The 19,952-nt window shown below is 39.4% G+C and overlaps 1 protein-coding gene across 3 annotated transcripts in view; it reads left to right on the top strand.

Annotated features, from left to right (window-relative positions):
- The window catches only part of b4galt2 (UDP-Gal:betaGlcNAc beta 1,4- galactosyltransferase, polypeptide 2), a 391,100-nt gene that overhangs the window by 218,292 nt on the left and 152,856 nt on the right, over window positions 1-19,952 (top strand). For all 3 annotated transcript variants that reach the window (XR_009514727.1, XM_059984119.1, XM_059984120.1), the window contains one exon: window positions 3,929-4,164. Coding sequence is in view for 2 of the 3 variants with exons in the window: in XM_059984119.1 (XP_059840102.1) it covers window positions 3,929-4,164 (236 nt within the window). In the remaining variant the exon portion in view is untranslated. The remainder of the gene's footprint in view (window positions 1-3,928; window positions 4,165-19,952) is intronic.

The following is a 19,952-nucleotide window of genomic DNA, read 5'->3' on the forward strand; positions in this document are numbered from 1 at the left end:
AATTGTAGCTTGCAGGATTGTCAACTAGAACATCTCACAGCCAATTTTAACTGCAAGCAATTAAAACAACATCATTACTGGTATAATATGTTCATAATAATATGTTCAGACCTTTTTTCTAATGCATCTCGAGTATTTATTCAGGTTCAACTGTCAAGTTCAATGCAATACAAAACTCAGACAAGTATGCTTAGAAATCCATGACAATGCATAGTTTAAGTAGTCAGCTTAAAAAATACAATTTGTAGCAATACGTTAGCAGCAATTGTCTTAAGAATAAAGTGGTTTCTTCTTCTCTCACTGAACACAAAATGCCTCGTCGGTTTACATTTTACTTATCCTGCCCGCTGATTAGAATGAGCACGTATTTTATGCATACCCTATATCAATTAAAGTAAAATCACATAGCCAGCTTTGATCCAGTCCATTTCCCACGGGGTATTAATACTTGGCACTGGAGAACAATGCTGTGGTTTTGGGATTGTCTTTGAGGAGACTGAAAAATAAGGCAATCGTGATGAGCTCATTTCCAGCTTTCCCAAATGGAAATGGGTCACAGAGCAGGAAAGTGACATTGTGGTCAGTGTGCCAATATTAGAGAAACTATCATAATCCCTGCTACATTCTATTTAAGTATGTTAGTGCTAAATTTAGGATAATGGTGCCTAACATCTTGACTGATGAAAGGAAACATGTCAACGGCAATCAGTTGAGAGCATTTTCAATAATGTGGGAAGCCAGCCTGCTGTGTATGTGGCAGTATGTCCACTGGCCAGATGGAAATGGGAACGAAGTCTGCTTCCTGTCTTATCTGTGAGCATGGCATTTTTCCTGGCCCTCAATTATGACTGGAATGCTCTGGAATTGACCTGACATCTTCAGATTAAGCAGCTTGGAGCAAGGTTTTCATAGTTATCAGTGGAATGCCAAATTCTCTGTATGTTTAACAGAAAATAAAGAATTGAGTTGCTCCCTGGGCTTCAATTGGAATATAATGTTAGCTTTTCCATAGATCTGCCAAAGATGCCAAGGTATCTTTGTGTGGAAAATAGTGGAAGGCAGGAATTTATTTTAACAATCCTACAGATGTTCACTGGTTGTTATCCAGGCAGTTAATTTGCTATGTACTGATATACGTCTGGATGAGATAAAAGTACATTAACTTGTTTTTGAAATTTTATTCGTCGGTTTTACAATTTCCCATGAACTGTTGCTTTAAACATAAGTCGTGGGTCATTGTAAACTGATTTCTAATTAACATTTATGTTTGACAGAAATATTTACAGCAAGTAAATAATGTGTGGAATTACTATAGCTCCAGTTATTTTACTGTGTTGGTGACACAAATTACATAACCAGATTTGAGTTAATTACAAAATTTGCATAATGTGCTCAGCAAGCACCCTCTGAGGCTTTGCTCCCTTGCACGCAGTTGGCAGAATGTAGAATAGAACTGAATATAGTGTCCATAAGATCATACCAGATGACAAAATCATTACAATATATGTACTCAGAATGAGCTCAAATGTCAGTGCACTGGAAGTTAATTAGGATGCAATTTGTGAAAGTTTGGCTTGGAACAAATGTAATACTCTTGTTTTATGTGATAGGAATGAAACTCAGTGCTTTAATCCTCAGGAGTATAGCATCTCTCTACCTTATTTTCAGTTTTGCATCATAATGAATATACTGTTATGTTTGCATAAAATATGAATTAAAGATTTGGTAGACTCACAGCAAAGGATATGTTCCAAGTACTTCATAACGGGGACAGAGTTTACAGATGAGGCGCATACTGTAGATCTTGACTGTGACATTTTGGATGTAATTCATTCCAGCATTCAAAATTTAAGTTGGCACTCTACATTTGAACTGCTTCTTCTTTAACTTTGCTATTCCTCTGTTAGGTATTCATGATGCCACTTACAAAATCAGAATCAGGTTTATTATCACTGGCATATTTCATGAAATTTGTTAACTCAGGAGCAGCAGTTCAATCCAACACATAATATAGAAGAAGAATAAATAAATAAATAAATTTAATTTGGAGGAATGTCTAGAGAAAATGTAAATATGGAAGTTTTCCCCTGTGACTTAAATTTACTATGTTACGGGAATCAACATGCAAAAGAGAGGTCACCCTATCCCTCATCTAGTTTTCTGTTTGAACTGTCCTTATAATTGCTGGCTAGAGATGCACAAGCAAAACTGACCTTGTCAGTTATATGAATGCACCCCAGTAGAGACTGGCTACCCAAAATAAACCTGCCTATAGAGCGTAGGTTGGGTCACGTTCGAAGGTCCCACAGGCTCAGATCAAGTTGGAAATTAGCACATCTGCATCCAATTCAAGTTGAGATTTAATTGCACAGAACACTGCTTCCCAGCGCCATTGCTGAGATTAACAACTTTCACTGGCACGTAGTGAGGTGAAAACTCTGATTCTTTTTATCTCCAAGAACTACTTGTTAATGGTAGCGTACTCACTGGCCAGATGAGCAATGTTGATCCCAGTTGTTTGTTGTACTATTATTAAGATTTATGCAAAATTACCTTCAGTAGTTCATAACAGAAGTAAGTTCAGGGAATAGGAATATGACTCTGCCTCTGCATGTATATTTATATCCCAGGATACTGTACTGTCACAATTAAACAGGTCAACTGAGTAATGGTGCAAGATAGCATGACAACAGTAGCAGCGTATTTGTTTAGTACCTTTACAGGTAAAATCTTTGAATGTTGCTTTCTAGAGCTTTACCAAATAAAATATTCAGCTTTATCAAATTTGATGTCAAATATGGAAATAGGAAGACTGACAACCAGATAATTAACAGTAAACACAAAGTACACTGCAGATGCTGTGGTCAAATCAACAAGTACAAACAAGCTGGATGAACTCAGCAGGTCGGGCAGCATCCGTTGACTGCTCATTTCAACAGATAATTGACAGGTCAGTTCTGACAAGATGGCAAAGTGGGGGAATGGTGTATCGGAGGTGCCAAGGAGGGTGAATGTTACCAGATCCACAGCTGGAGTCCCTTATACAGGAATGCATGTCCATCAGCAATTATGAATAGGTGGTCATGAGGTTAGAATTACAGTTACAGCAACATAGGACCTTGGTCTGACCCCACAGACTACTGTGTTCAGTTCTGGTCACCTCACTACAGGAAGGATGTGGATACTACAGAGAGAGTGCAAAGGAGATTTACAAGGATGTTGCCTGGTTTGGAGAGTGTGCCTTATGAAAACAGGTTGAGTTAACTTGGCCTTTTCCCCTTGGAGCGACGGAGGATGAGAGGTGACCTAATAGGGGTGTATAAGATGATGAAAGGCATTGATCGTGTGGATAGCCAGAGGCTTTTTTGCAGGGCTGAGGTGGCTGACACAAGGAGGCATAGTTTTAAGGTGCATGGAGGTAGGTACTGAGGGGTTGTCGGGTAAGTTTTTCACACGGAATGGTGGGTGCATGGAATGCACCACTAGCAACAGTGGTGCAGGCGGATACAATAGGGTCTTTTAAGAGACTGTTAGATAGGTACACGGAGCTTAGAAGGGCTATGCGCTGGGGAAGTTCTAGGCAGTTTCTAGAGTAGATTACATGGTCAGCATTGCATTATGGGCCAAAGAGTCTATATTATGCTGTAAGTGTCTAATTGGAGGGGAGCAGATACTTTGGAGAGCCCAGGGAGGCCTAAAGTACTTAAAAGTCCACATCTCCTTATAGCTGAAAGCATATTCATGTAATAAAGTAATATAATGAATTTATCTTTTGCTACTACATTGTTCTAATAGGAGAAAATGTATAGGTTCGATGAGCTTCTTATGTGGTTACTAATTTACTGTCTGTCTTGGATTTCCAAATGAAAGAGAAACAATTGATATTTTTGCATGAAAAATTAACACATTTCTTTTAATTTTATTGCAGTTGGAAGACTGTTGATAGAGTTCAGCTCGCTGATGACGATGGAGAGAGTTCAGCGGGAGAACCCAGATGTACGAGAGGGAGGCAAATACACACCTTCTGACTGTATCGCAAAGCAACGAGTTGCCATCATTATTCCATTCAGGCACAGGGAACATCACTTGAAGTTCTGGCTCCATTACTTGCATCCCATTCTCCGCAGGCAGAAAATCAACTATGGCATTTACATCATAAACCAGGTGAGCGCTCAACCATGCAGTTCTGTTTGAAGCAGGTACATCGTTTGTGTACGAGCTAAGAATGTAATTTCAGAAAATTGTGTTATAAGTTTTTACAAGGTCCTTCCTTATGGTGTCAAAATTCTGGTCTTTATTGTGGTGTTGATAATTAACTGCAAGGAGTTTGTACATTCTTCTCATGACCACATGGGTTTCCTCCCCCAGTTCAAAGACATACTAGTTGAGGTTAATTGGTCATTGTAAATAGAATTAAATTTGGGGATTGCTGGGCGGCATTCCTCAAAGGATTGGGAGGGCTTATTCCATGCGGTTTCTCAGTAATAAATACAACCATACGACATTAGTTATAATCAAATTCAGTTAATTTGTTAAAGAGCACACTATCCTTTCCTGTGTTGATCCATTTGTTTTCACCATCTAAGAGGAAAATTGTGAGGATATTTCCAGTTTGTCAGTTTGATGCAGAAACCATACAAAACTACAGGTTATACATCTCTAGACCAGTGGTGTGTTTCTGGAAAGTTCTGAGAGAACTTTCTGCAGGAGGGGATAGCTTTAAATCCATATCACTTTTTTTGTACCAACTCAACAAACTCAGAGTATTGGTTTTTCAAAACGGAAAAAGAAAATTGCTAATCCTTCATGACTCATCAGAGATAAGTCTGCCCTTTTGTGTGACCTAAGGTAGATGAAATATTATTGTACGGAAAGAGCTATGTGTCTAAATTATTATAAGGTTTAGGAACATAAAATTTCTCAAAATCTCTAAGCATATGCACATCACCCTTATAATCCATGAGTAGTTACATGAAAGTCCGATTGACAATACCAGAAAACTTTTCTCCAGTGTCAACGACAGAATATTTCAACGTGAGCAGTGTGCGCAGATGGATAATAAACCGGACTCTAATTCTAATTATTCTAATTTGAGTCTTTAATATTAGAGCCATCTGATTCTAATGATTAAAATCAAGGTTATTATCACTGATATGTTATGAAATTTGTTATTTTGCACAGCAGTACAGCACAAGACGTAAATTACTGAAAGTTACAAAAATAAGTAAATAATGTGAAAGAGGAATAATGAGGTAGTGATCATGCATTCATGGCCATTCAGAATTCTGATTGGCAAAGAGAAGAAGCTATTCCTTAGAGCTTGAGTGTGGGGCTTCAGGTTCTTGTACCTCCTCTCTGATGGTAGTGACAAGAAGAGGGCATGGTGTGGGTCCTTAATGATGGATGCTACCTTCTTGAGGAACTGACTCTTGAAGATGTTCTCACTGGTGGGGAGGGTTGTACCTGTCATGGAGTTGGCTGAGTCTACAACCCTCTGCAGCCTCCTGATCCTTTGCATTGGATCCTCCACACAGTCAGAATGCTGACAACCATGCATCTGTAGAGGTTTGCTCGGTTTTTTGGTGGCATGTCAAATCTCTTCAAACTCCCAATGAAGCAGAGCTACTGTTGTGTAATTATTATGATTGCTTCAGTGTGTTAGGTCCAAGGTGTATCTTCCTGGACACTGGTGCCCAACAACTTGAAGTTGCTCCCTCTTTCCACCCCTGACCTGTCAATGAGGACTGGTGTAGTTCTGTTGACTTCTCCTTCCTGAAGTCCAAAATCATTTCCTTGGTTTTGCTGATGTTGAGTGTGAGCTTGTTGCTGCAATACTACTCAACCAGCCAAGCGACCTCACTCCTGTACACCTCCTTGTCACCTTCTGAGTTTCTGCCAACAGTGATATGGTGTCATTGGCAAATTTGCAGATGGTAGCTGAGCTGTAACTTGCCACACAGTTCCGTTGTAATGCTATGCAGCGGTCTCATCTGAATATTTCCTAATTGCCTGCTGGAACTTGGGAAGGTCAGTGTAAAGTCTAGAGATACTGTGGCTATTTGAGGGAACTTCCAAATAAATTCCCAAGGAACTTAAATATTTAATTCTGGAAATTTGGGAATTATTTGCAACTGTGAAGTATTTGCAGTTTTTTCTTCACAAGTTGAGGTAGGAAGTCTTTTCCAAACTTGTGCATGGAAGGAAAGATGAAGCACTGGTAAAGAAAAGTGACATTTCAACAGTGAGCACCTATTAATATTCTGTCAATTTTCTATATTGGGCTGGCAATTATATGGCTCCTTAAGTGCAACCAGTTCCCATTGTTTGTCTTGGACATAAAGTATTAAAAAAAAATTTAGCCAGACTTCAATAATACTTTACTGAATAGGTGTTACTAATTGAACTGGATTTTACTATCCCTCGTCTGTGGCCTACGTTCTCTGTTCACAGTCGTATTAACCCGGCTGAGGCCGAAACAGCACCTGAGCCTTGAACTATATCCCGAGGAGGTGCTGTGCCTGAACCCCTCTTAAAAAAAAATCTTCCTCAGCAGGTACCATCTGTCAATAGTTTTAGAAATACTGAAAATAAATAAAATAAGTAAAGAAATGACAAGTTGCTAACATATTTACCACAAAATCAAAATGACTTGTTTTTTTGAAAAAACTACTTTCCTACTTGTATTCTTCTGCTTTGTTCTACAGTACTGCTGAAATCAGTGATCTGATGGTATTTGTACCTGGCAGATGATCCGAGAGATGGGTTTTTCTTCCTCCCAGTACTTGTGTTGCAAACCTCAGCAGAGTTTTCTCCACTGGGTTCAATGGGGTCCTGTGGCTGAGCATCAGAAGATGCAGCTACGTTCAGATACTCCAAGTTTGTGCATTTGTGAAAGTACTGGACTTGCTGGCATTTACCTGCAAAATCCAACTGATGCCACAAAGGAGCACAGGAGGTGATTATAATAGTCCCCGTTGATCAATATCTATTTTAAATCTTCATTTTAATGCCACTCATATTCGGCTTTTCTGTAAGTTTCTCAAAGTATGTGTTATGAAGTAAGTTGCTGAGTCTGTTTATTGGGCAGTGATGAGTTACAATGAAGGCTTTGATATTCTTACACATGGTCAGTTCCGGGATACATTACAGCCATTGCTTGTAAAGTGCAGTCGGTCTTGTTATTCATCAGTAGATAAACAGCAGCTCATTTCTATATGTCAAGGTTGCCAGAACAGCAAGCCAGATGGAAAAGTATTTGATGATAGTAATTGAACAAGCAATATCAGTCGATACATTTCAGAATGCCTTGGCATCTTTGAATAATGCAATTGAATTTGCAAAGTCATTTAAAGAGCCACTTGAACCCCTGATTTAGCTTTATATCTGAAGATGGAGCTTCAGTCAGATGCAGGCCCTTTGTGTCACTTTGGCTGTGACATCTGAATCAGTGTGTAGGGTTATGCTGCCTGCAAGGTTACCGAGAGATACAGCTTAGAAACAGACCCTTTTGCCCACTGAGCCCAAGCCAGCTATTGACCTTCTTTTTTTTCCCATTATTGTCCATTTTCATCAGCATTCTTCTGTTCGTCTGCTTTATACCAGAAGAGACTTTCCAAACCTCTGAAGTGATGTAGCATTTTGGAGTAGCTTCCTCGATTGAAGCTACTCAGATTCAGTTTATTGTCATTTCTAAACCACAAATACAATGCAATTAAAAATGAGACAACGTTCTCCGGAATGATATCACAAAAAAGCACAAAACAGACCACACAAGAAAAGCCACATAACATTTGGTAATCCCCAATCCAGAGTCCAGAGAAGCTGCTGTGTATTGATTTTGTGCTACCATCTTAGTGCGTTCCCCAGAAAGGAATTACAGACCCATCAGACAAAACTAAAGCTACAAGACATACACAAAACCACATAGTTACATATAGTTATAGTTAACATATAGTCAACAGTGCAGACAATACCATAATTGATAAAAGACTAACTGACAAAGACCACATAATTATAACACATTGTTTCAACAGTGCAAGTCAATACAGTAATCTGATAAAGAGCAGTCCATGGCACGGTTTAAAAGAGAGTCTCAAAGTCCCGACAGCCCATCATCTCATGCAGATGGTATAAGGAAGAAAAACTCTTCCTGCCATGAACCTCCAACGCCGCAGCTTGCTGATACAGCACTCTGGGAGCCTCTGACCAGCCCTCTGACACCGAGCACCATCTCTGCCGAGCGTTTTGACCCCGGCATCGGCCGCCAAGCAACAGGCAAATCCGAGGATTTGGGGCCTTCCTCCTGAAGAATTTTCCGATCGCACAGTAGCAGCGGCAGCGAAACAGGCATTTCAAAAGTTTCACCAGATGTTCCTCCGTGCTTCACCCGCCCGTCTCCATCCAATCAGGATTGAACACGGCATCCTACTTGACAGATTACAGATATTCATTTCAAAGTGGCCGCTGCGCGCTGCGTCGCACCGCCATCGTGCAATCTGGCGCTTCAATCGAGGAAGACTGATAAAACCTCTGTGGAAGTTTACCTCCGCAATCTTCGATGAAATTCTAGACCTGCACATTGTCGTACAGAAATGTCTGGTACCTATACACATATACACTCCCTATGTTAAACCAGTTTTATTCTCAACATATTTCCATTCGTCACTCCAGATTCTAACATTCACCTACCTCCGAGGCAATGTTCAGTGGCCAATTAATCTAGCAACTTTTGCATATTCGTTTGTCCTCAGTCACATCTGTGGAATTTTCTTATGTGCAAATGTACACCTAATTTTCCCCTTGTACAAAAACAAGTGCATTTCCACAGTATTTCTTTGGCTGTGAAATTCTACCCTGGAGATATATAAACAGTTTCTGTCTTCCCCAACTCTGCCCATACACTGCATCACAGAATGATTATCCAGGGCTTAAAAAGTAATGATTTCATTTTAAATGGAGGTGACTGACCATGCACAATTAAAATGATGTTGCTTGGAAGTTGGGAACACATGGTCAAAGTCAGGTTTATTGTCATATGCACAAGTTCATGCACGCACAGGTGCAATGAAAAATTTATGTGCAGCAGCACCACATGCACGTGGCATCAGATACACAACATTCAGGAGAACTGCATAAATTAACTGTACAAATTATATAAAATTATATAAGGAAGAACACAGAACAAAATAAAGCAAAGTCCATTGTAGTACAAAGTGGTCATAATGTTGCTGCATTCCGATACTGAGGTTGTGATTAGGGTGGTACCGTTTGGTTCAAATAATCAAAGTTATAGGGAAGTAGTTGTTCCTGAACCTGGTGGTGTGGGACTGAAGGCTTCTGTGTCTCCTGCTGGATGATGGTTACAAGAAGATGGCTTTGGCCAGGTGGTGAGGACCACTGACGACAGATGCTTGCTTCTTGAGGCAGTACCTTGTAGAGATACTCCCAGAGGTAGTTGGTGTTGTATTGGACTAAATCCACTACCCTGCAGCTTTTTGCATTTGTTTGCATTCAGTTTGTCATACCAGGCAGTCAGTCAGAATACTTTCAAAAGTACATCTGTAGAAGTTTAACACACACAAAATGCTGGAGGAACTTAGCAGGCCAGGCATTATCAGGACTCTTAAAGGTTCTTGACTCTTTATTCTGGGGTAGGCAACCTTAAGCACAAATGATTTTCCAGCATGAGTTATTCTTTACTTTGAGGCAATACATAACTAGATGTATTTAAATGGATAATTCCCATATTTCAAGTGTTTTATAGCATTTGTCTGCTCATTGATATGCGATCCGGCCCACAGAGGCAAAAAGGTTGCCGATCCCTGCTTTATTCCTTGCCATTGATGCTACTTGACCTCCTGATTTCCAGCAGCATTTTGTGTGTGTTACTCTGGATTTCCTGCATCTGCAGAATCTTTTGTTTTTATGAACTGTAGAAGTTGGTTAGCTGTGACACAGTGAACCTGCTTAAGCTTGTGAGAAACTAAAGACACGGACTTGCCTTCCTTGTGATAGCACCTACGTGCTGTGCCATTTAGTGAAATCACCTCATGAAAAGTGCAAGCACTGGGAGGAAACTGTATATGCATATTGAGAAAATGTATTTTTGAATTCATTTTGGATGTCACTGCTTTTGCCATTTGTCACAAATCCTTTGCTGTTCGGAAGTAGAAGTGACAGCATATCCTTAGTGTCCTGATTTTGAAGTAACCACAAGTGGCTGTAAATTAACAACTTTGATGCAGGACTGGAGCCAAGTAAAGATCTAACAAGAGACCTTTCCTGAAGGGTATTTGTGAACTGGATTGAATTTACTGTGTATGCCCACAACAAAATGAAGCTCAGAGTTGGATATGGTAACATTCTGTACTGAGATAATGAATTTATTTTGAACTTTGAATTCTGCTTCTCATAGTACTCTAGCAGGAAATGAGCTTACTTTCCTTGAAGTCAGAAAGGTTTCTGGGTGACTAGTTTGTGAACAAATCACTGCACTTTTGATTAGTTGTACTAGGTTTTATTAAAGCTAGTGAAAACAAATTTCAAAAACATACAGAGCTGCTATATTTAGTGTACAATAAGTATTTTAAATCCCTCAGCTCCAAAGTGATTTTGCTGTAATATCCATTTAAATTCAAATCTGGGATTAATCAGAATCAGGGATCTCGCTCTATATTGTTGGAGATTTTTTTTTAACCTTGTCCTCTGGTTTTAAGTTTCCATACAACGTGCATCACAACCTAACTGAACTATGGGCATATTTCCTGATTGGCAGAACTCTTACAGTTCTGTGTAAGTAACTGACAGCCAAATGATGAACGAGAGCTCTGGGGTAATTCACCTGTTGCTTGCTACTTTTCCTGAAGTTGCAAATTAGCTAAAGAACTTGCCGTGCTGGGAAAGGCAGTCACAAATTTTATTCTATCACACACAGTGTTGAAGTTATGAATGTTCTAAGTGAATGACCTGTTCATGGAAAGAATTGTAACTGGGCAGTGGAATTCCCAAAGCCTTTTCTGAAGAATGTGCTGCTCATAATGTTTATTGACCTATGGATCCAAATTTGACATTTTTAAGGTAGTACATAGAACATAGAAAAATGAAATTTACAGCACATTGCAGGCCCTTTGACCCACAGAGTTATGCTGACCATGTAACCTACTCTAATGACTGCCTAGAATTTCCCTAGCACATGCTCTCTATTTTTCTAATGAGCATGTAATGGTCAAATATGGCACACTATATGTAAAGCCAATACAATAACAGATGTAGATGCTGAAACAACACACACAAAATGTTGGAGGAAGATAAGGTAAGCTTTATTTGTCACAAGTACATTGAGATATACAGTGAATTACGCTGTTTGCATCAACAACCAACACAGTCAAGGATAAATGGGGGCAGCCCACAAGTGCCAACAAGTCCGCCGGTCGGACAGCAGTTCACGTTTCGAGCTGAGATCCTTTATCGGGACTCATGGGGGGGAAATAAACAAATGACATTTCAGCCCGAGACCTGCTCAGTGTTTTGTGTTTGTAACTCAAGATTTCTAGTATCAGCAGAACCTCATGTTTGATGCTTAAAAGTGTGAAAAACTATGGGTCAGGCAAAAACTTTTATTGTATACTACAGTAGTTAACTGAAAAGGGAAATCAAAACGATAGTTGCGAGTAATAAAAGGCCATGTTCACTAGTTGAAAAGTTTGGAAATGGTATTATGTATTGGCAATGAAAACATTGGCATAGAAAGTAACAGTACATGGCAGGAAGGATGTGGCTAACTACAGTGCTACATACTACATACTACATACTACAGTGCTAACTACAGTGCTACATCGCTACATAGCTTTGACAAGGTCCCTACTGGAGGTGAGTAGTTTCTCCATAGTCAAAAGTTGGATGTTTAACATACCTGCTGGGCTCATGCTGAATGTCCAAGAATGATTTTATGATTGTACCATTTTCCTATTTTGGAGACGTCTGTTTCCAGAGACAAGTGGGGGGACGTAGTAGTAACAGGGATACAATAAAGAACACAGTTATCAATGAAATGATTTCTTAGTTGGATTGACCAATGCAGCACAGTACAGGCCCAACAGTCCACAATGTTGTGTCGAACTATATAAACCTGCTTCATGATCACTCCAACCCTTCCCTCCTACACAGCCATAATCCTCTATTTTTTTGTGTCCATACCTAAGAGCTTTTTAGTTGTTCCTCTTGTATCAGCTGCCACCACACCCCCAACAGTGCATTTCAACACCTACTACACTGTGAAGGCCTACCTCTGACATCTCCCCTAAACTTCCCTCCACTCACCTCAAATGGATGTGCTCTGGTATTAACCATTGCTGCCCTGGGAAAAACATTGCTGCTCTACCAATGCCACTTGGAATCTTATACACTCTTATCAAGTTGCCTTTCATTCTTCAAACAGAAAAGTGCTAGTCCTAATCCTAACCTTGGTATTTCCTCCAAAGAGAAAAGCCCCGGTCCAATCCCTATCTCTAATTTTTCCTCATAAGGCAGGTTTTCTAATCCAGGCAGCATCCCAGTAAATCTTTTTTGCAACTTCTGTAAAACTTGTACAGTGAGGCAACCGAAAATGAACACAGTACGTCAAGAGTGGTCCAAAGAAACTCATGGTTCTTGAATTCAGTCCAGACTGCCATATGCCTCCTAACCACCCCATCACCTTGTGTGGCAACTTTGAAGGATCTAAGGACTTGGACTTCAAGTCCCTCTGTTCCTCCTACTAAGAATCCTGTCATTGACCTTATAATCCACTTTAAAGTTTTATTTTCTAAAGCAAAACATTTCACACTTTTCTAGATTTAACTCCATCTGCCATTTCTCTGACCAACCCTGCTTCCTTTCTATATCCTTATGTAACCTGCGACAACCTTCTACATTATCCAAATCACCTGCAACCTTCATGTTATTTGCAAACTTATGAACACAACCACCCTGCATTTCCTCATCCAAGTCCTTCATAAACTTCACAAAGAATGGAGTTCCCAGAATAGATCCCTGCTGTATACTAACAGTGTCTGGGTAATGTTTATGGATAAATTTTATTAATAATTTATGTTTAGAATATTAAAGTTGCATTCACAATTAGGAATCAGAACTTGTACTGGTTTATTATTGAGATTTTGAATTGTATATTTTCAAAAAATTGGACAAATTCTGTCAAGTTCATGGCCAGTAATTTCAATACACAATCGATTATATTGATATACATAGAAGTGAATCGCCGAGCTCAGTATTTACTTTAGGATTTAAAAATATGCCTGTTAACAACTTGTTTACTCAATGTTATTTCTCTTATCCCATCTTGATTTCCTCCAGCTTCGTAATTCAGTGACCTTGCTTTTAAGATCAGCTAAAAGGCCTTTTCTTCATGTTATAACGTTCTCTCCTGCTTTTACATAAAATATTGAACTGGTGATAATAAGGAAGCCAAAAGGCTCCACAGCATGATCTGCGAATGTATCTAACCTATCGTATCTACCTGCATATACAGAAAGAATGAGTCTTTGTCCTGCTCTATCCAAAAATGATTAGACCTCTTCAAGGCAATTTTATACAGCAAACCTTCCAACATTACAGACACTCAGTAGATGTTGTCTGTAATTTACATTTGAAGCTCTTTAGTTTAAAGAAACTATAAAGCTAGTATTAATAAAATACTTAAATGATCTCTTTGCTATTTCTCAGTTTTAACCTCAACTCCATAGAGAATTTGTTATCCTTTTCAAGGCATCTTTAAGGAAGTGTTATTTCAGGAAGACTTACTAGCTTTTGAAAAACTGTTTAAAAAAAAAATTGATTTGAAAATTGTACATCATAGTACACATGTTGTGGCTTCTATTTCACTTCAGCCCGAAACGTCATCGCTACCTCCTCCCATAGATGCTGTCTGGCCTGCTGAGGTCTGCCAGCATTTTGTGTTTTTATTTATTTCCAGCATCTGCAGATTCTCTCGTGTATTATTTAAATTGATATCACTGTGTGCAGTCAAGGTGCTTCAGTTGATTGGAGTGAAAATACGCCTGTGTCTAGAAGGTCCAACTGCTGGTGAGTCAGTATCCTGGCAAAAACTACACAATGAAGACAAAAGAATGCTCCTTGCAGCTCTGTGAAAAGGTTATTGAAAAGCACAGGTCAGGAGATGGATACAAGAAAATTCCCAAGTCACTGAATATCCCTTAGAGTACAGTTAAGTCAATCATCAAGCAATGCAACAGCTGTAAATATGCCTAGAACACACCTTCCTCAAAAACTGAATGACCGTGCAAGAAGGGGACTAGTGAGGGAAGTCACCAAGAGATCTGGAGGAGTTACAAGCTTCAGCGGCTGAGATGGGTGCTTCACCAGTCACAGCTTTATGGGAGAGTGGCAAAGAGAAAGCCACTGTTGAAAAAAACTGACATGAAACCTCAGCTAGAGTTTGCCAGAAGGCATGTGGGAGATTTTGAAGTCAGCTAGAACGCAGTTCTACAGTCTGATGAAACTAATATTGAACTTTCTAAACATCACACATCATCAAAAAAAAAACACACTTCCTACCATGAAGCACGGTGGTGGCTGCATCATGCTGTGGGGATGCTTCACTGCAGCAGGCCCTGGAAGGATGGTGAAGTAGAGGGTAAAATGAATGCAGGATAACCCTGAAGGAAAGCCTGATGCATTCTGCAAAAGAACTGCGACTTGGGAGAAGATTTGTTTTCCAGTCAGACAATGACTGAAAACCTTCTATAGTTGTAACGTGGAGAGCATTCTGATAGGCTGCATCACTGTCTGGTATGGAGGGGCTACTTGTATGTTGTTGTTGTTGTTGTTATTATTATTTTTATTTTTATTTTCTCTGCTAGATTATGTATTGCATGGAACCGCTGCTGCTAAGTTAACAAATTTCACATCACATGCCGGTGATAATAAACCTGATTCTGATTCCTAGCATAAAGCCAAAGCTAAACAGAAATGGCTTAAAAACAAGAAAGTTAATGTTCTGGAGTGGCCAAGTCAAAGTCCAAACCTCAATCCAATTGAGAATTTGTGGCTGGACTTGAAAAGAACTGTTCACTCGTGATTCCTATGCAATCTGACAGAGCTTGAGCAGTTTTATAAAGAAGAATGGGGAAAAATTGCAGTGTCCAGATATGCAAAGCTGATAGAGACCTATCCACACAGACTCAGGGCTATAATTGCTGTCAAAGATGCATATGCTAAATACTGACTTGAAGGGGGTAATTATGCAATCAATAATTTTGTGTTCAATAATTGTAACAACTTCAGACCAATTTGCAAAGATCTGCTTTTCACTTTGACATGAGTCTTTTCTGTTGATCAGTGTCCAAAAAGCCAAATTAAATCCATTGTGATTCAGTGTTGTAAAACAATAAAACATGAGATCTTCCGGGTGGCGGGGGGTGGGGTGGTGGTGGTTGTATACTTTTTATAGACATGGCATATATCACCATTTACTGTCTTGAGATTCAGTTTGTTGTAAACATTCACAGGAAAATCAGAAATACCATCGAATTTATGAAAACTATTCATAAACAAAGACTCACATGGAGACAAATTGTGCAAATAAAAATAAGATATAAATAAACAATTAAATAATTAATGTTGAGAACATGTATTGCGGAGTCCTTGAAAGTGTTCCAGTGAACTGAAACTTTGAAGCAACGCACTCACAATGCCGGAGGAACTCAGCAGGCCAGGCAGCATCTACAGAAAAGAGTGCAGTCGACATTTCGGACCAAGACCCTCCATCAGGACACCTCAGCCCAAAATGTTGACTGTCTACTCATTTCCAAAGATAATGCCTGGCCTGCTGAGTTCGTCCAGCATTTTGTGTATATTGTTTTGGATTTCCTGCATTGGCAGATTTTCTCATGTTTGGGAAACTTTGATCTAGCAGGAACTTCATTGAACTGCCAGAATCCATAACATAGCAGCAGAAGTATTCCATTCGGCCTGTTGACTCTGCTCTGCAAATCCATCATGGCTGATTTATTATCTCTCTCTCAACTCTATCCACCTGCCTTCTCCCCATAAAGTTTGATGCCCTGACTAACCAAGAACCTATCAACCTCCACTTGGAATAGGCCCAACGTTGGGCACTACAGCCATCTGCAGTAATGAATTCCACAGATTCACCACCCTCTGGCTAAAGCAATTCCTTCTCATCTCTGTTTCTGGGCCCTGTGTCTGAGAACTGACTTTCCTTCTAAATGCTATTTGCTTACTTACATTTATTTATACAATTTGTTTTTCTATCTCTCTATGCACAATGGGTGTTTGTTGGTTTTTTTTATTTTAATGTGTTCTTGTTTTGTGGCTGCCCGTAAATTTACAAGGCTGTATAATGTATACATACTTTGGTAATAACTGTACTTTGAAATTTGGAAGCAAAACTACTCACAATACTCCAAGTGCGGGCTGACCAATGCCTTATAAAGCCTCAGCATTACATCTTTGCTTTTATATTATAGTCCTCTCAAGATCAATGCTAACATTGTATTTGACTTTGTATTGGCTTCCTTCCTGTATACCCTGGACTTAAAAGTGGCAGGTGTAAGTTGTGAAATGTATGATGATTTTGCTGAAAGGAACAATAGTGCAGACTGTTATCTCAATGGGGGGAAAGGTTCAAACATCAGAGGTGCAGAGGAACTCATGCAAGACTCCCAGAATGTTAATTTACAGGTTGAGCTAGTGGTAAAGGAGGCAAATGCAATGTTGGCATTCACTTCAAGGGGAGTAGAATATGAAAGCAAGGAGATAATGCTGAGGCTTTATAAGACACTTGTTAGGCTGCACTTGGAGTATTGTCAACAGTTTTGGGCCCCATATCTCAGAAAGGATGTGTTGTCATTGGAGGAAGAAGGGTGGAGATTCACGAGAATGATTCCGGGAATGTAGGGGTTAACATATGATGGGCATTTGGCAGCTTTGTGCCTGTACTCACTGGAATTTAGAAGAATACATGGGGATCTCATTGAATGTTGAAAGGATAAGATAGGGTGGATGTGGAGACGATGTCTCCTATGGTGGGGAGATCCAGATCTAGAGGGCACAGCCCCAAAGTTGAGGGGCGATCTTTTAGAACAGAGGTAAGGAAAAATTTTTTTAGCCAAAGAGTGGTGAATGTGTGGAATGCTCTGCCACAGACTGCGGTGGAGGCCAAGTACATGGGTATAGTTGAGGCGGAAGTTGATAGTTTCCTGATCAGTCAGGGCATCAAAAGATACGGCGAGAAGGCAGGTGTATGGGGCTGAGTGGGATCCAGATCAGCCATGATGGAATGGTGGAGCGAACTCATTGGGCTGAATGGCCTAATTCTGCTCCTGTGTCTTAGGATCGATCTATCTATCTATCTATCTATCTATCTATCTATCTATCTATCTATCTATCTATCTCTAATCTTAACACTAACTCACATGGCAAGTTAACCTTTAGGGAATCCTGTGCAAGTACTCTCACATCCCTTTGCACACCTCTACTTTTTAAAAAAATGTTCTCCCTGTTTGGAAAATTCCTTCTACCAAAGTGCATGACCATACACTTCCCTGCACTATATTCCATTGCCACTTCTTTGCCCATTCTCATAATCTGTCTTAAGTCCTTCTGCAGACTCCCTGCTTCCTCAACACTACTAGGCCCTCCACCTATCTTCACATCATCTACAGACTTGGCCTCAAAGCCATCAATTCTGTCATGCATATTATTTACATACAACATGAAAAGTTGACAAGTTGGTACTTTGTCAAAGGTCTTCTGAAAACCTAAGTAAGCGTCCTTCCAATGAGGCAAGATAAGCATCATCACAAAAATTCGGGAAGAGCCCCACCCTTTTTCTTGACGAATTGTTGCCAGTTGTTGGTATACATCATCTTTTGCAGTTTTAGCTGCATTAGCATTGCTGTGAGAAAAATTACTTTTCTTCTGACAGTGAGTTTTCATGATGCCAGGGAAAAGAATAACTGATGCTTCAAATCTTGTCAGCTTCTTATTTTTTTTCAAAATGATTCCACCTGTGAAATATCAGCTGCAGTACCTGTACTCCTTGGTAAAGATTCAATGCAAAGGCTGGGGGAACAGTTTTCTCTTATCTGCTCAATGCAGCGTGGGGATTTATAATTAAACACTTCATTTTTTTTTGTATGTTCTGTCTTCTGTAGAAGTCTCCCCAAGCTATTATTAAAAATAAACCGTTGATAGATCCAGCTGTTGCAAGAATGCATTCGGTACCTTATCCGGGGCATTTCAACCAACAAATGTGCCTAGCAAAAATTTGAATGGTTGCCTAGCAGCCATTTATCTCAGTGATTACAGAGTGAAAAGTAAACCTGAGCATTTATTAATCACCGCATTGGTATCTCTGTTTCTTCGGTAACTTTGCATTTTGCCAAGTGTAAAGATTATCATTCTGGATCTTATTTCTATCGTTAGACATCCTGCATATCCTATGAAGTCACTTGAATGAGTCAGGCTTCAGCTTGTTTGCAGATGACAGTAACTGTGGTTTGATTAATTTTTCTAAATTATTTGAAAGCAAGACATATTGGACCATATTTTACAAGAAAAAGGTCAACCTCATTTATTTTACTTTAGGGAACATTTCTCTCAGAGAGGTACCATTTAACTACTGAATACATTTTTTCTACCATATGTGTTTCCTGCCTCACTAGGTTCAGCTAGAAAAGTTCTATCTGTTTGCTAATCAGAAAAGACCAATAAATGATTGTCAAGTCTTCTTTTGTCTTCATGCTCTGTAAATCAGCTCTTATCTGTGCTGTCTGCAGTGTATAAACCAATAAAATCACATGATGTTAAAATCCAGATGGCAGTTAAATTTAAAGAAACTGCATGGATCTCTGTGCTACTGAGTTTAGTTATTTTATTCATGTAGTCAATGACCTGGTATTAACTATGTGTTTTTTCTCTCTCTAATACTACAGGGCAACTAAATTCTAATACACGTGCACATGTGAACTTCAATGATTCTCTGCTTTGTAGTCTTTCAGTTTACTTTGAAATAGAACAAAAAAGCCAGATCTCTTATTCTATAATAATTCATCAACACCCTGTTGATTGGCCAAATAAGCCTAAAGTGGCACACATTTGAAAAGAGTTTTTAAATTCTGCTGCCTCAGTCTGGTTCATAGTGTCTTCATTTGCTTTCCCTCCAAGAAATGCGTTGCCCCAGAATGAAGCCTGCTCTGAGTTTAAATTGGATATTCAGGCATGGCTAATCCTTTTGCCCCATTTCCTCCACTTCTGTCTCTGGCCTGACAGAAACTTATTATGACTGCATCTGCATTGGCGAGAATTACAGCTTGATTCTCTTAGAGGGGAGTACAATGTTGAACTGGCCAATCTGGTTTGCTATTGAAGGTTCTAGTATCTTTGGGTTGGAGCATATGTATATCTTTCAGTTACTTCCAGGGATGACTGAATACTTTTGCCGTAATTCATACTCAGTTCTGCTCAAGAAACTGCCTTGCAATTTTTTGAAGCATTTTTAATTGTGATTTGATAAGGACATGCAGGTTGTTAGACTGGAGAACATTCATCAGACATCACAGAAGGTACATCTGCAATTAACAGACACTTACTCGTTCACTGCAGGCCATTGACCAAAAATGTCTTGTGGCATCATCACAATGGGACAAGGCAAAAGGAAATACATTAAGTGAATCTGTTGACACAGCAATGAGAGCAGAGCAATTGGTCACCATTGAGAAGCAAATTATTTCTGAAAGTGATGCTGAGATTTATACAAAGATTTGCTTTTAATGTCCTTATTGTTTAGAGATCAAAAGAAGAATAGGTCAATTTATGTTTGCCTTCTGCCTCATACAATAGATTCCACATCAAGCTAGACCTTTTTAAAGATGTAGGTACTATGTGTTTTTATAGTGACAGTGCAGATGGGT

Source organism: Hypanus sabinus, chromosome 11 (assembly GCF_030144855.1).
Source record: "Hypanus sabinus isolate sHypSab1 chromosome 11, sHypSab1.hap1, whole genome shotgun sequence".
In the NCBI taxonomy this organism is placed as follows: Eukaryota; Metazoa; Chordata; class Chondrichthyes; order Myliobatiformes; family Dasyatidae; genus Hypanus; species Hypanus sabinus.